At 41.2% G+C, this 17031-nt stretch overlaps 1 protein-coding gene across 2 annotated transcripts in view; it reads left to right on the plus strand.

Moving 5' to 3' along the window:
• The first annotated feature begins 80 nt into the window (after positions 1-80).
• MICOS10 (mitochondrial contact site and cristae organizing system subunit 10) overlaps positions 81-17031 on the plus strand; it is a 35403-nt gene continuing 18452 nt past the window's right edge. For both annotated transcript variants that reach the window (XM_032647285.1, XM_032647286.1), the window contains exon 1: positions 81-231. In XM_032647285.1, coding sequence (XP_032503176.1) covers positions 168-231 — 64 coding nt within the window. In that variant the 5' untranslated portion in view covers positions 81-167. The remainder of the gene's footprint in view (positions 232-17031) is intronic.

Below are 17031 nucleotides of genomic sequence, written 5' to 3' on the forward strand. Positions count from 1 at the left end.
AACTGAAAAAAACCGGAAAGTACGGAAGCTGTCAGATCATCTCGCGATATCTGGCGGGCCGTCGTCGGCCTTCTGGGCCTGGGAACGGAGGCGGCTCTCGCGATAGTTGCCTGGGGTTTGAGCGCGGGGCCCGACGGTCCGGAAAGCTGGAACTGCGGGTGGGGAACATGTCGGATTCGGATCTCGGCAGGAAGTGGGACCGGTGCTTGGCGGATGCCGTCGTGAAGATAGGTAAGGGGTTCCTCGTCTCCGGCAGGCCCTACCCGGAGCCGATAAGTTGGCTCAAGGCTCCGCTGACCCGGAGGGCGGAGGAGAAGCCCCGGGAGAGGTCAGGCCGTTTGGCCTGTTCCAGCCCCTCAGGCCAGGGAGAGCTGTCCGGGCCCGGACGGGAGGTCACTACGGCGGCTGGGGACGCGGGCTCCAGGAGCCTGGGCGGCTGCCCGAGGAGGGAGGGGTGGAGAGGCAGCCCCGAGGAGGTGGGGGTCGGGTTGGCAGGTGGCAGGAGAGTTGGGGAGCTCTGCGAGTTGAAGCAGTATGCAGGGCGCAACCTTGGGCTGGAGGCTGGAAATTCTCCTCCCTCGTGTCACATCTCTCGCACGGGGCGTGCAGCTTGGCCTGGAGGCCACATTCCTCCTCTGCTGAATCAAAAGTGCCCTCTAAGAAGGTCATCGGGAGCATTTTATAGATATTGTCAGGCTTTAACGTGAGTTGTTGTCATTCCCGAATTGTAACCTGGTTTATAGGTATCAGAGTAGTCTGGGGCCTGAAATCCGAGACATAGTGATGGTGATCTGGAATTAGAATTGCCTTGGAAAGTAAGATAGTGATTGGTAACTTTTCAGCCCTTAGTGTAACTCGGTGTAGCCTTTTAACACGTGTTCAGGGACGACACAAAAATTATGAAGTCACTGCTTGGAGGGGAGAGGGAAAGAGGGAAACTCACTAAGTGCCAGACTCTGTGCTCGGTGTGCAACTTAATACATTATTTAATACAAGTCATGAAATTGAGAGTCAAGTGAAGGGATTTGCCCAGGGCCAAATCAATGACAAAGTTGGGAATTTAACCCAGGTTTTCTGGCTTCAAGTACCATACTTTTCTTCAATACTAATTTTTATTATCTAATTTTGATATTTTTGTATGGAAATCTTAAAAAAGTATTTAAGAGGATTTAGGATTGTGCCCTTGAATGAAAATGTTGGAAAAGAAATAAAATTGTAAGGTCCATGAGAGCAGGGATGTTTTCTGGTTCATTCACTGCTGGAGCCTCAGCTCCCAGAAGAGTGCTTGATAAAAAATGTTGAGAATGAGTCAGTAAATGAAGTAATTTATCACAGCTACCCCTTCATCCTCAAATTCACCACTTACCGGCTGTGTGATTTCGGGCAAGTTATCTTACCTCTCTGTGCCTGCTTACTCATTTGTAAATTGGCAATAATATTGCTATCTCACAGAGTTGTTTTGAGGATTAAATGAGTGAGTTTATGTAGAGGCTTCCTTAACTATGAAATGGGGATAAAGAGATAGATTTACCTAAAAGGATTATGAAGACTGAAGGACAGAAAAGTACACAAGATACTTGCACAATGCCTGGCACTTACTATATATTCAGTAAATGGTGGTAGTAATAATTGTTAATATTGATACTGTGCCACTGCTGATCACCTGAGGCAGTAAGTAGTGTGTGTCATTCATGAGTGGGACATTGGTGGGGCATACACAGGTGGAATAATTAAATGAAGCATGGTGATATATGATTACAGATAAAAACTAAAATAAGTTATTTAGACTTTTTGCTGCAGAGCTGTTATTATAAATCAAGTAAATGGAGTGGTGGGTTGAGGGAAGTGGGTCTTTAGTAGAGCTTTGGATAATGACTTGGGCTTGGATAGTCAGGGAGCGTGGAAGAACTTGAGCAGAGGCTGGTTGAACTTTTATGGAGGAGGAATTGAAGCACGGAGAGGTTAAGTGGCTAGGAGTGGAGGAGCTGGGGTTAGACCCAGGCATTCTAATTTCAGCACCCTTCTACTCCCTAAACAAGGCTGGTTTGAGTGGAGTCAGAATTGTGGATTACCTTAGAGAGATTCTACTTTACCTTGAAGGCTTTTGAGTTGGCTTTGACTTTTTCACATGCATTCTGCATATTCAGCACCTTTGTCTTAAAATATTACTTTCTGCTCCCAGGGCTCAGTAAGTCGAGGCTAGTAGGGAATCATGAGATTTTTTTAGATGTTGGGGGTAGGAGTTTATTAATTAATTTATTTTTGGCTGTGTTGGGTCTTCGTTTCTGTGCGAGGGCTTTCTCTAGTTGTGGCAAGCGGGGGCCACTCTTCATAGCGGTGTGCGGGCCTCTCACTATCGCGGCCTCTCGTTGCAGAGCAGAGGCTCCAGACGTGCAGTCTCAGTAGTGGTGGCTCACGGGCCTAGTTGCTCCGCGGCATGTGGGATCCTCCCAGACCAGGGCTCGAACCCGTGTCCCCTGCATTAGCAGGCAGATTCTCAGCCGCTGCGCCACCAGGGAAGCCCATGAGATGGTTTTAAGTAACAGATATGTACTGAGCTATGGGCCAGTCAGTGGGCAGATAGGGAAAGAGAAGGCATTTCAGTGCCCTCAACAGGGAACTTACGTGATGTAAATGGAATTTTGGTATGATTGTCCTGGCAGTGTTTTATATAGAACAAATCAGGAGTAGAGGAGGCTAACAGTACTGTGAATGTGAAGTGATAAAAGTCTGAACTGTTAGACCAGAAAGGAATGGGTCTGTTTGAGAAACTTCAAACTTTATCCCTCATTTATAAAGAAGAGATAGTAATACCCACCTCCTGGGCTAGCACAGTGCCAAGTACATAGTAGGAACTCAATAAATGCTGTTTTCTTTATCTTCTCTCCAACTGGGTTAACTTTGCCTCGTTTCATTTCTTATAAAGAGGACTCCAAGGTTAGAACTTGGTTAAGTGGTGATGTCATTGATAAGAATTTGGAAGTAAAGCAGGAGGGGTGCATGTGCACCTCATTAGACTAAGTTACATATAAGACTTAGTAACTGATCATGTGAGGTGGCAGGAGAGAGACTGTAGTGAGAAAAAAAGCTCATAATTTTGATTGTTTTTCTGCTTACATGGTTGAATCTGTTTGAGAACGATAATGAGGTTGAGAAGTTTTTAATTTTGAGGGAGAAGCTGAGTTCAGATTTTGAGGGGGTTGTCCCTGAAGTAATGGACGTAGAGAAAGGGCATATGAGAAATGAAGCATGGAAGTGTAATTTTGGGGGACTTTCGTCTAAGAGGTATTTGAGACTATGGAATGAACACTTTTTTTTTTGGCTGCCTTAGGTCTTAGTTGCGGCATGCAGGATCTTTCGTTATAGCACGCGGGCTTCTCTCTAGTTGTGGTGCATGGGCTCTAGAGTCTGCGGGCTTAGTTGCCCCGCGGCATGTGGGATCTTAGTTACCCGACCAGGGATTGAACCTGCATCCCTTGCATTGGAAGGCAGATTCTAAACCACTGGATCACCAGGGAAGTCCCTGGAATGAACAGTCTTCTCTATGAGTGTGTTAGTTCCTATTCCTATAGGCAGTGAGGTTATAGAACTCTTTAGAAGTTATAGAACTCTTTAGAAGTTACAGAGGTTATAGAACTCTTTAGAAGCAAGTTTCTTTGGCTGCTTGCTTTTCTAGTACTTCAAAATGGAGATGGAGACTCAGGAACGGCAGCCTGCCATAATAAGATAGAGGTTTTGTAGAAGATGTAGGCAGGGAAGAAGGGCCAAGGCAAGCTTTCAGCTGCATATTGATAATTTCATATTCTCTGGCTTCAGAGAGACTGAAGGGAGGTCAAGGTGAATGGACAGCTCCCCTGGTGAGCACTTCTCTGTTTGGCACCTTATAATTAAGTGTTTTCATTCTTTTCCCACCGATTTGCTGAAAAATGACTATTTTAATTGCTCATGTTTAGCCTAGATATTGTACAGCTGAGTTAAAGAGCCCTCATAAGCATGTACTTTAGACACAAGTTGTTTTAAAAATTGTACTTCAAGGATTTACTCTGAAGCTTGAGTAATGTTCTCATATGATTTTGTCCTATAGGAAGAACTACATTTATTTATAAATACCACCTCTCCTTTCCTATCATAGGGAAAGCAGTTCTATTTCCCCCATATTCTGGTTTAAAAATATCTATTTATTTGTCTGTAATAGGAGTATGTGGGATGGAAGATTTCTAATATGGTTTGACCTGGTGTATTGAGCTCACTGACTCAAAGAAACAAAACAAAACACACTGCCTCCCTGTAATAGGCACAACAGGCCATTGTTTGTTAAACATGTTTCTCTCTTCTTTCACTTCTTGTTCCTTTCTTTTCCTTTCTTCTCCTCAGATTTTTCCTTTCTCCCTAGTTCATCCATAAGGTTTGAGACTAATGTCTTTAAAAAATAATAATAACATTGTTAGCATTTAAGAAGTTCCTAGGTGTCCTATTTATTCTCCATCACATCACTAAATTCTTTTAAAGCTTTTTTTAAAAATTAATTAATTTTATTTTATTTTATTTTTGGCTGTGTTGGGTCTTTGCTGTGCGCCGTCTTTCTCTAGTTGCAGCGAGCGGGGGCTACTCTTTGTTGCTGTGCCTGGGCTTCTTGTGGTGGTGGCTTCTCTTGTTGCGGAGCACAGTCTCTAGGCATGCGGGCTTCAGTAGTTGTGGCATGCGGGCTCAGTAGTTGTGGCTCGCAGTCTCTAGAGCGCAGGCTCAGTAGTTGTGGCGTATGGGCTTAGTTGCTCTGCGGCATGTGGGACCTTCCTGGACCAGGGCTCGAACCTGTGTCCCCTGCGCCGGCAGGCGTTTTTTTTAACACCTTTATTGGAGTATAATTCCTTTATAGTGGTGTGTTAGTTCCTGCTGTATCACAAAGTGAATCAGCTATACATATACATATATCCCCATATCTCCTCCCTCTTGCATCTCCCTCCCACCCTCCCTATCCCACCCCTCTAGGTGGTCACAGAGCACCGAGCTGATCTCCCTGTGCTATGTGGCTGCTTCCCACTAGCTATCTGTTTTACATTTGGTAGTGTATATATGTCCATGCCACTCTCTCACTTCGTCCCAGCTTACCCTTCCCCCTCCCTGTGTCCTCAAGTCCATTCTCTACATCTGCATCTTTATTCCTATCCTGACCCTAGGTTCTTAGAACCATTTTTTTTTTTTTAGATTCCATATATATGTGTTAGCATATGGTATTTGTTTTTCTCTTTCTGACTTACTTCACTCTGTGTGACAGTCTCTAGGTCCATTCACCTCACTACAAATAACTCAATTTTGTTTCTTTTTATGGCTGAGTAATATTCCATTGTATATATGTGCCACATCTCTATCATTCACCTGTCAGTGGACACTTAGGTTGCTTCCATGTCCTGGCTATTGTAAATAGTGCTGCAATGAACATTGTGGTACATGACTCTTTTTGAATTATGGTTTTCTCAGGGTAGATGGCAGGCAGATTTTGAACCACTGTGCCACCAGGGAAGCCCCACTAATTTTTCTTAATAGCTCTTATCACCATCTGGAATTTGCAATTTGTTTCTTTACTTGATTGTCCCTCCTCCCTAGAATGTAAACTTCGTGAGAACCAGAGACTATTCTGTTCACTGTCGACCCCCAGCCCCTGGGATAGAGGAGGCATACAGTAACTATTGTTAAATGAATGATATGTGTTGCTGAGAATTTTGTAGACTCTGTGCTCAGCCTGTATCTGCTACTCAGTGTCTTTATTAACTGAATGAATTAGCATTTAAATTTTAAAAGTCCAAGTAGGGTACATTTCATGTGAATTTCTGCCAGTTCACACTTTGATCATGTGTCCTTGTACTCTTGGAACTTTTGCCAACTTTTAATTTCATCTGGGCATGTAAATTATTGTCAGTAATCTTAATAATAAAGTAGTATTAGAAATATTTGGGAGTAGTCAACCAAGAAACATAAACCAGAGAGCACTTTTTTATTTAAACAAGTAGAGCATGATGTTGGTTTAAGTGGTACTGCCAAAGCCTTATTGCAGGAAATTAAGAAGGAGTGAAGAATATTACGTTTTATGAATAGCATGTTCCATTAGTTTATGTGAATGCGTCATTAATGGCTTTTGCTAATTTTATGAATTTATTTTTGTTTTATCAGATTTATTGAATGCTCTGGTTTTCTTTCCCACTCTGCTCAAGGGCTGTGCCATTTATTGATATTTTCCTTGTACATACTGAGTAGTTAGTCTTGTGTGTACCCACATGAATAAGACACACATTCTTGCTAATGAGAATAGGAGGCCTAGTCTTGTGCTAACACAGGAGTCTTAATAGTTCTGGGACAGAGCTGATGCGCTCACCTTTGCTTGTCACTCGGACTGGATGGGAGGATTTATCTATTTTCCGTTTCCCAGGGGAAATAAGATCCTAAGAGATGAGAAAATCAGAGTTTATGAGACTTATGGAGGTCCTTACCTGCAATTTGAGAATATCTAAGCCCTGCAAGTGTAGGTCATAGAAGCATTGTCATTGCCCTTAGAGTGCTGTTACAACTCACTCTCGAATGCAGAAGGCCTGTGCTGGCAGGCTGTGACCTCACGACCAAGTTGATGTCTGTGTGGCAGAAGCTATGGCCCCAGATTTGCTGGAGGAAGCTTTGAGGAGAATCTTGTTCCAGTACTTTGTGGATTCATTTGGAGGCCTTGGGAATCCTTAATGTGAAAAAACTGTGAAATTGGCTATGTCCCTTCTCCCCCACATTTCACTCCCACTTTGAGACCAGAGTAAGGAATATCTAGTCATTTTTTTAAAAATTTTAATTAATTAATTTATTTTTGTCTGTGTTGGGTCTTAGTTGATGTGCGGGGGCTTTAGTTGCGGCGAGTGGGGGCTACTCTTCGTTGTGGTGCACGGGATTCTCATTGCGGTGGCTTCTCTTGTTGCAGAGCATGGGCTCTAGGTGCACGGGCTTCAGTAGTTGCAGCAGGCGGGCTCAGTATTTGTGGCTTGTGGGCTCTAGAGCACAGGCTCAGTAGTTACAACACACAGGCTTAGTTGTTCTGCGGCATGTGGGGTCTTCCCGGACCAGGGCTCGAACCCATGTCCCCTGCGTTGGCAGGTGGATTCTTAACCGCTGCGCCACCAGGGAAGTCCCAGGAATATCTAGTCTTAATAATACATGTATTGGCCAGAAAATCTAAAAGAGGAGAAAGAGATGTCATGGTTGGGAGAGGGGTTGACCAATGCCATGATACTTTCCTGAAAAAGGCTGTCCTTGCAAGCCAGGTGTATTAAGCATAAGGAAAAATGCAAGCCATGGACATTTATAAGCAGCCACTAGAATGTATTCCATTTAATGGACTGTGATAGCATTCACATGCCTTTCCTTTTCTTTTGCCTGATTTTTTGCATTAGAAATAAATGTACCAATAATTACCTCTCTGTGCCTCAGTTTCCTCAACTATAAAATGGTAGTTGTTTACAAGTGATGATAAAATGAGATAATCTCTGTACAGTGGTTAGTACATTACCTGTACTTGGTAAATACTAACTGCAGGCATGTGAATGAAGGATAGCAATCATAAGTTAAAATAACACATTTGCTCCTATCACGGCTATTGTGGGTGGTGTGGAAGTCCGACAATTGGTATTCCAGTTTTATATACATAGTAGTAATAATTAATGTATACTTCTCTAAGCAATTTAATACCAGGCATTGTGGAAATCTTGGGGGAGGGGTGGACAGATGAATAGGCACTGGGCCTACCCTTGAGGGGCTTATCTTATTGAGGAATGTGAAAAGGAGGTGGAGACTTTGGAATTCTATCTTAGAGAATTCCATCTTAGGTGTTTAGTAGGTGAACCTGGTGGAGGTCTGCATTTCAGGTCTCAGAAACTGTCCAGGCATCATCCCAGAGGAGAGACTTTGGCTCCTTCCGGGAGTGATGATAATGGCTACCATTTATTGAGCACTTACTATGTGCCAGACACTGTGCTAAGCATGTTACATTATCTCATTTAATCCTCATAGTCTTGAGGGGTATTTTCCCTCAATATATATTTTTTAATTGTGATAAAATACAAATAACAAAATTTACTGTTTTATGGGGGGGATAAATTAGGAGTTTGAGATTAACCTATACACACTACTATATATAAAATAGATGAACAACAAGGACCTACTGTATAGCACTGGGAACTATATTCAATATCTTGTAATAGCCTATAATGGAAAAGAACCTGAAAAAGTTATATATATATATATATATATATATATATACACACACATACACATATACATATATAAAACTGAATCACTTTGCTGTATACCCAAAACTAACACATTGTAAATCAACTATATTTCAATAAAATTTTTAAAATTTTAACTTAAATAAAAACATTTTTAAATTGACCATCTTAACCGTCTTTAGGTGTACCACTAAATAGTATTAAATATGTTCACAGTGCTGTACACTCATTACCATCGTCTATCTCCATAACTCTTCATCTTGTAAAACTGAAACTCTGTACCCAGTTAATAACTCTCTACTCCTGCCCATACCTCCCAGCCCCTGACAACCACCACTCTACTTTCTGCCTCTGTGATTTTGACTACTCTTAGGTACCTCATGTAAGTAGAATCGTACAGTATTTGTCTTTTTGAGATTGGCTTATTTCACTTTGTATAATGTCTTCAGGGTTTACTCTATTTATTTTTTTATTTAGGCTGTGTTGGGTCTTCCTTGCTGAGCACGGGCTTTCTCTAGTTGCGGCTGGTGGAGGCTACTCTTCATTGCAGTGCGCGGGCTTCTCATTGCAGTGGCTTCTCTTGTTGTGGAGCATGGGCTCTAGGCCTGCGGGCTTCAGTAGTTGTTGCTCGCGGGGTCAGTAGTTGTGGCTCGCAGGTTCTACAGTGCAGGCTCAGTAGTTGTGGCACACAGGCTTAGTTGCTCTGCGGCATATGGGATCTTCCCGGACCAGGGCTCGAACCCGAGTCCCCTGCATTGGCAGGCAGATTCTTAACCCCTGTGCCACCAGGGAAGCCCGTTGTGGCTGTACCATTTTACATTCTTATACTGCCCAAGAGTCGCAGTTTCTTCACATCTTCACCAACATTTGTTCTTTTCTTTAAAAAAATTTTTTTTAACAGTAGCCATCCTAATCAATGTAAGGTAGTATCTCATTGTAACTTTGATTTGCATTTCTCTAATAATTAGTGATGTTCAGCGCATCTTTTCATATACTTATTGGCCATTTGTCTATCTTCTTTGGAGAAATGTCAGTTCAAGTCCTTTGTCCATTTTTTTTATTATTATTTATTTTTGGCTGCGTTGGGTCTTTGTTGTGCGCGGGCTTCCTCTAGTTGTGGCGAGTGGGGGCTACTCTTCTTTGGGGTGCGCATGGTTCTCACTGGTGGCTTCTCTTGTTGTGGAGCATGGTCTCTAGGCGTGCGGGCTTCAGTAATTGTGGCTCGTGGACTCAGTAGTTGTGGCTCACGGGCTCTAGAGCGCAGGCTCAGTAGTTGTGGCTCACGGGCTTAGTTGCTCTGCAGCATGTGGGATCTTCCTGGACCAGCATTCGAACCCATGTCCCCTGCATTGGCAGGCAGATTCTTAGCCACTGTGCCACCAGGGAAGCCCCCTTTGTCCGTCTTTGAATTATTTTTGTTGTTGTTGCATTTAGGATTTCTCTATATATTCTTTTTAAAAATATTTATTTATTTTTGGTTGCGTTGGGTCTTTGTTGCTGTGCATGGGCTTTCTCTAATTGTGGCGAGCGGGGGCTACTCTTCGTTGTGGTGCGCGGGCTTCTCATTGCAGTGGCTTCTCTTGTTGCGGTCACAGGTTTCTAGGCACGCAGGCTTCGGTAGTTGCAGCACGCGGGCTCAGTAGTTGTGGCTTTCTGGCTCTAGAGCACAGGCTCAGTAGTTGTGGCACATGGGCTTAGTTGCTCTGCGGCATCTTCCCGGACCAGGGCTTGAACCCGTGTCCCCTGCACTGGCAGGCGGACTCTTAACCACTGTGCCACAAGGGAAGTCCCATCTCTATATATTCTTGATATTAATCCTTTATTGGATCTGTGATTTGCAAATATTTTCTCCCACTTATGTGGGATACCTTTTTGCTCTGCTGGTATTATCTTTTGGTGCACAAAATTAAAAAATTTTTATGAAGTCCAGTTTGTCAATTTTTTCTTTTGTTGACTGTGCTTTTGGTGTCTGAGCAGCAAAAATCTTGTTTCTCATCTACTCTCATACTGACAGTACTTCTGATGGCAGATGTGTGGGTTTTCCACACCAAGATATTCTCTGACACCAGCTGGGTGCTCCATTACACAATTCAATTCTGACAATAACAGGATAGCACAGACCCTGTGAGTTAAGGGCTTAGTCCCCTAAGACTCTCACTTCAGATGCCAATCAGAAGTCCAGATTGTTACCTACGCTTCTGACTGACTGGCTATGAATCAGAGGTTCCCATGATTTCCTCTTAGGGTTCAATAATTTGTTAGAATGGCTCACAGAGCTCAGGAAAGCAGTTTATTTAGTAGATTACCAGTTTATTACCAAGGATACTAAAGAATATGAATGAACAGCCAGATGAAGAGATACATTTGGTGAGGTCCTGAAGGGTCCCAAGCACAGGAGCTTCTGTTTCTGTGGAGGTGGGGTACACCTCCCTCCTGGCATGTAGCCCTCCTGGCATGTAGATGTGTTCACCATCCTGGAAGCTCTCAGAACCCCATACTTTTGGGATTTTTCGGAAGCTTCATCATGAAGACATGATTAATCATTAACTCAATCTCCAGCCCCTCTCCCCTTCTTGGAGGATGGGGGATGAGGCTGAAAATTCCAAGCGTGACTTGGTCTTTCCGGTGATCAGCCCTCATCCTGAAGCTATGCAGGAACCCATCAAGAGTCGCCTCATTAGAGTAAAAGACACACCTATCACCCAGGAAGTTCTAAGGGATTTAAGAGCTCTCTGCCAGGAACTGGAGGCAGAGACCGATATATGTATCTGTATGATTTCATATCCAAGAAATCATTGCCAAATCCAATGTGGTGATGTTTTTGCCCTGTGTTTCCTCTTAGAGTCTTATAGTCTTACCGGTGTTTGAACTGTGTTCAGTTAATTTTTTTATTTTTATTTTTTTTGCGGTATGCGGGCCTCTCACTGTTGTGGCCTCTCTCGTTGTGGAGAACGGGCTCCGGTCGCGCAGGCTCAGCGGCCATGGCTCACGGGCCCAGCCGCTCCACGGCATGCGGGACCCTCCCGGACCAGGGCACGAACCCGCGTCCCCTACATCGGCAGGCGGACCCTCAACCACTGCACCACCAGGGAAGCCCTATTCTGTTAATTTTTGTATATGGTGCCAGATAAGGAGAGTCTGATTTCATTTGTTTTGCATGTGGATATCCAGTTTTCCCAGAACCATTTGTTGAAAAGACAGGTCTTTCCCCACTGAATGATCTTGGCACCCTTGTCAAAAACCATTTGACCATATGTGCAAGGGTTTATTTCAGGGCTGTCTATTCCATTGGTCTATCTGTCTGTCTTTATGCCAGTACTACACTGTTTTTTTTTTTTTTTTTTGACTGTGCCGTGTGGTTTGAGAGATCTTAGTTCCCTGACCAGGGGTTGAACCCGGACCCACGGCAGTGAAAGCTCTGAGTTCTAACCACTGGACCACCAGGGAATTCCCAGTACTACATTGTTTTGATAACTGTAGCTTTGTAGTAAGTTTTGAAATCAGGAAATGTGTCTCTTGGTTTGTTCTTTTTCAAGATTATTTTGGCTACTCAGGGTCCCTTGAGATTCCATATGAATTTTAAGATGTGTTTTCTATTTCTGCAGAAAATATAGGATTTTGATAGGGATTGCATCGAATCTGTAGATCACTTTGGATAGTATTGACATCTGGTAGCAAATAATATTCTATGGTATGGTTATACCACATTTTGTTTATCCATTTATCAGTTGATGGACATTTAGGTTGTTTACACTTTTTCGCTATTATGAATAATGCTGCTGTGACCAAGTATACCAGTTTTTATACGGACATATGTTTTCATTTCTCTTGGGTATGTTCCTAGGAGTGGGATTACTGGATTGTATGGCTCTTGGTGTAGCATTGAGAAAAACCATTAAATGTTAAGCTGAAGAGTGACGTGGTTGAATGTCTGATTTCAGAAAGATCCCTGAAGTATTATGGGAATGAATTGGAAAGGCCCAGAATAAGGGCAAGGGATGTATTAGTATATTATTGCAAAGTCATGTCATAAGTGAAATGATCAGGTTAGAGGAACCCAGAACTAAGATGGGGGCAGAAGGAGTGGAATGGAGACGGATGTAATGGTGACAGTACAGCAGTAATGTTTACCGAACTTGAAATGCAGGCTCATGAGCAGGAGTTGTCAGGGTGATGTCAAACCTACATAAATGGAGAGTGGAATTGCGGTTGACAAGTAGGAGAGGCAGGAGGGGAGCCCAAGTAACATTTTGCAGTTTATTAATTTCTGATATGTCTTGAGATTTGTCACTGGTTATATGCAGCTCTGTCAACAGAGATGAAAGTTAATGCTTTGCCATACATTCATCTTCATGAAAAGAAAGGGTTTGGCCTTGTGCCTTCCTTGCTAAGAAAGTAGGACAGTAAATGATTTAGCAGCTGACCTACCTTAGAATTAACCAGCAGGTTTTGTGTATTCATCCTCTAATCAATTATGTGTAGTTAAATTGATTGTTTAAGACCATTTTAATGTTAAAAAAATACTATACTGGTCAACTAATCTATAACAAAGGAGGCAAGGATATACAATGGAGAAAAGACAGTCTCTTCAATAAGTGGTGCTGGGAAAACTGGACAGCTACATGTTAAAGAATGAAATTAGAACACTCTCTAACACCATACACAAAAATAAACTCAAAATGGATTAGAGACCTAAATGTAAGATGGGACACTATAAAACACTTAGAGAAAAACATAGGAGGGACACTCTTTGACATAAATCACAGCAAGATCTTTTTTGATCCACCTCCTATAGTAATGGAAATAAAAATAAACACAAATGGGACCTAATGAAACTTAAAAACTTTTGCAAAGCAAAGGAAACTACAAGCAAGACAAAAAGGCAACCCTCAGAATGGGAGAAAATGTTTGCAAACGAATCAACGGACAAAGGATTAATCTCCAAAATATATAAACAGCTCAAGCAGCTCAATATTAAAAAACAAACAACCCAATCCAAAAATGGGCAGAAGACCTAAATAGACATTTCTCAAAGAAGATATATAGATGGCCAAGAAGCACGTGAAGAGCTGCTCAACTGCTCAACATCACTAATTATTAGAGAAATGCAAATAAAAACTACAGTGAGGTATCACCTCACACCAGTTAGAACGGTCATCATCAGAAAGTCTACAAACAACAAATGCTGGAGAGGGTGTGGAAAAAAGGGAATCCTCTTGTACTGTTTGTGGGAATGTAAATTGATACAGCCACTATGGAGGTTCCTTAATAAACTAGAATTACCATATTACCCAGCAATCCCACTACTGGGCATATACCCAGAGAAAACCATAATTCAAAAGGACACATGCGGGACTTCCATGGTGGCGCGGTGATTAAGAATCCGCCTGCCAATGCAGGGGACATAGGTTCGATCCCTGGTCTGGGAAGATCCCACGTGCCACGGAACGGCTAAACACGTGCACCACAACTACTGAGCCTGCGCTCTGGAGCCTGTGAGCCACAACTACTGAGCCCACGTGCCACAACTACTGAAGCCCGTGCACCTAGAGCCCATGCTCCACAACAAGAGAAACCACTGCAATGAGAAGCCCGCGCACCACAACTAAGAGTAGCCCCTGCTCACTGCAACTAGAGAAAGCCCGCACACAGCAATGAAGACCCAATGCAGCCAAAAATAAAAAAACAAAAAGACACATGCACCCCAATGTTCATTGCAGCACTATTTACAATAGCCAGGTCATGGAAGCAACCTAAATGCCTATTGACAGACTAATGGATAAAGAAGATGTGGTACATATATACAGTGGAATATTACTCAACCATAAAAAGGAATGAAATTGGGTCATTTGTAGAGGCGTGGATGGATCTAGAGACTGTCATACAGAGTGAAGTAAGTCAGAAAGAGAAAAACAAATATCGTATATTAACGCATATATGTGGAACCTAGAAAAATGGTACAGATGAACCGGTTTGCAGGGCAGAAATAGAGACACAGATGTAGAGAACAAACGTATGGACACCACGTGGGGAAAGTGGCGGGGTTTTGGTGGTGGTGGTGGTATGAATTGGGAGGTTGGGATTGACATGTATACACTAATATGTATAAAATAGATAACTAGTAAGAACCTGCTGTATAAAAAAGAAATAAAGTAAAATTCAAAAATTCAAAAAAAAATACTATACTGAAAGAGGCCATTGAATAGTCATGGAAAAAGAAAGCAAATTACTGTTTTTCTTTAAGTATCAGTTCATCTGATAAATGTGGGTTACCACAAAGTATTGGTGGCTCACCAAAAAGTGCCTTTTGGTAGCCTGCGTTTGCAAACTGATACCTCTCCATTTCATGGAGTGATATCAATTAGGCTAAACTAAAATACTTCAGAGGTTTTTGGTTGTTTATAGGTTTGGGTTTCAAATTAGTACATGTTAATTGTTGAATTAGTAGCTGTATTTTGTTTGTTATATGTATTTATAAATAGTGTTTGGGAGCAGAAATCCTTTTTCCATTTGCGGCAGCAATGTGAATAATGGAACATTGTGATCTTCCTAGAGGAGAATTTTCTGTTAGTATTGTAGAATAATGTAATTAGGCACTATATGGAACTTGAAAACATATTTAAATTTTTGTTTTGGCTGTGGTTTTATGCTTTCCTAAAATGTGGCCTGAAACAGTTTATTAGTAAATATGCTGAATTACTTTTTCTGGCAAGTGCATTTCAGTGTTGAATCCAAGGGAAAATACAAATATTTACTTATAAAAGTCATTTGGAGTGGTAATTTTTTACCATGGCCATTGACCCACTAGTGAAATGTTAGGGCATTGCTAGATTGGATCCTGTTTATTTAAAGGCCAAGAGAGGGAAAGAGAGAGGAAGTTAACATTAATTGAATACCTGTTATGTGCCACCGTATTTGGCACAGTAATATATTATCCCTTTTTTACTCTACTAGCAATTCAGTGAGGAAGTTTATATTATCTCTTTTTCAGCAAGAAAAATAATGCTCAAAGATACTTGTAGAAATTGAGAAGTTCATTTAAAAATCCACATGAAAATGTAAACAATCCAGAACAAAGTGTTTTTTTTTTTTTTGGCTGTGCCCTGAGGCATGCGGGATCTTAGTTCCCCAACCAGGGAGAACCCTTGCCCCCTGCAGTGGAAGCACAGAGTCTTAACCACTGAACTGCCAGGGAAGTCCCCAAAGCAATTTTTAAAAAGAAAAACAAAGTTGGAAGACTAACATTACCTGATTTTAAGACTTACTGTAAAGCTTCAGTAAACAAGACAGTGTGGTGTTGGAGAAGGGATGCACGTATAAATCGGTGAGATTGGCTAGTGTCTAGAAATAGACCCATAAATATATTGTCAATTCATTTTTGACAAAGATGCCAAAGCAGTTTAATGGGGAAAGGAAAATCTTTTCAAGAAATTGTGCTAGAATAACTGGGTATCCATAGAGAGAAAAAAAATGAACCTCATTATCATACATAAAAATACATATCATACATAAAAATTAACTTGAAGAATCACAGACATGTAAAAGCTAAAACTAAATATTTCTAAAAGAAAGCATAGGAGAAAAATCTTTGTGACCTTGAGTTCAAAAAGATTCCTTAAAAAAAAAGATTACTTAGGTCACAGAAAGCAAAATCACAAAGAAAAAAATTGATATGCTGGATTTGATCAAAATTTAAAACTTGCTCTTTGAAAGACACCATTAAGAGAACAAAAAACGGCAAGCCACAGAATGGGACAGAATATTTGTAATACATATATCTGATAAAGGACTTGTTTCCAGAATAAAGAATTTTTAAATTTCATCATAAGAAGACAATCCGTCTAAGAAAATTGGTAAAATGTTTGAAAAGATTCTTTGCAAAAGAAGTTATACTAATGACAAATAAGAATATGAAAAGATGTTAACATCAATGGGTGTTGGGGAAATGCAAATTAAAATCATAATGAGATACCCCTATACACCCATTAAAATAGTTTAAAGGACTGACAACAGTAAAGGTTTTCTAGGATGTGGAGCAACTGGAATTCTTGTACACTGTTGTTGGGAAAGTATAATGGCACAATCATTTTGTAAAACTGGTAGTTTCTTATAAAGTTAAACATACCATCTATTCTACTCCTGGGTATTTATTTACTCAGGAGAAATGAAAACATGTTCACAAAAAGTCTTATATATATGTCCTTGAAAGGTGTCCTTGATAATCATAAAGTGAGAAAAGCAAATTTTAGAACATCATGTGTGATAAATGATCCTACTTATATAAATGGAATGATAAACAATAAACTTTATCCAAATTACATCTTGGAATGATAATGATGCTTGGTGGGGAGGATCATTAACTTTGCTCTTTTTATGATGTAAGGAAATAAATGTGAGAACAATTTCTGTTCAAAAAATTATTTACTGAGTTCATTTGGTTCCTACAGTTGGGGACTATGAATAATCTTTAAATAAATATGTTAAGTCTAGTTTTGTTATTTAATCGGTTAGTTTAAATAAGCTTTTCACTAACTTTGAAATTACACTGGTACCTATAAATGAAGTTTCTCATTGATTGACAAGTTAATGGGATTTGCTCTTGGTGTGGACGTGATGTCCCATTGTTGCTTTCCTTGTTTGGCCCCAGTTGAATAACTTCCATGAATACATAGACTTACAGAATGATAGATTATTAGAGCTGGAAGGAACCTTAGGGATTCATTTGGTCTAGCGGTTTTTAAATGTCTTCCAAAGTACCCTAGTGGTTGCCACT

This window comes from Phocoena sinus, chromosome 1, assembly GCF_008692025.1.
Source record: "Phocoena sinus isolate mPhoSin1 chromosome 1, mPhoSin1.pri, whole genome shotgun sequence".
Classification (NCBI taxonomy): domain Eukaryota; kingdom Metazoa; phylum Chordata; class Mammalia; order Artiodactyla; family Phocoenidae; genus Phocoena; species Phocoena sinus.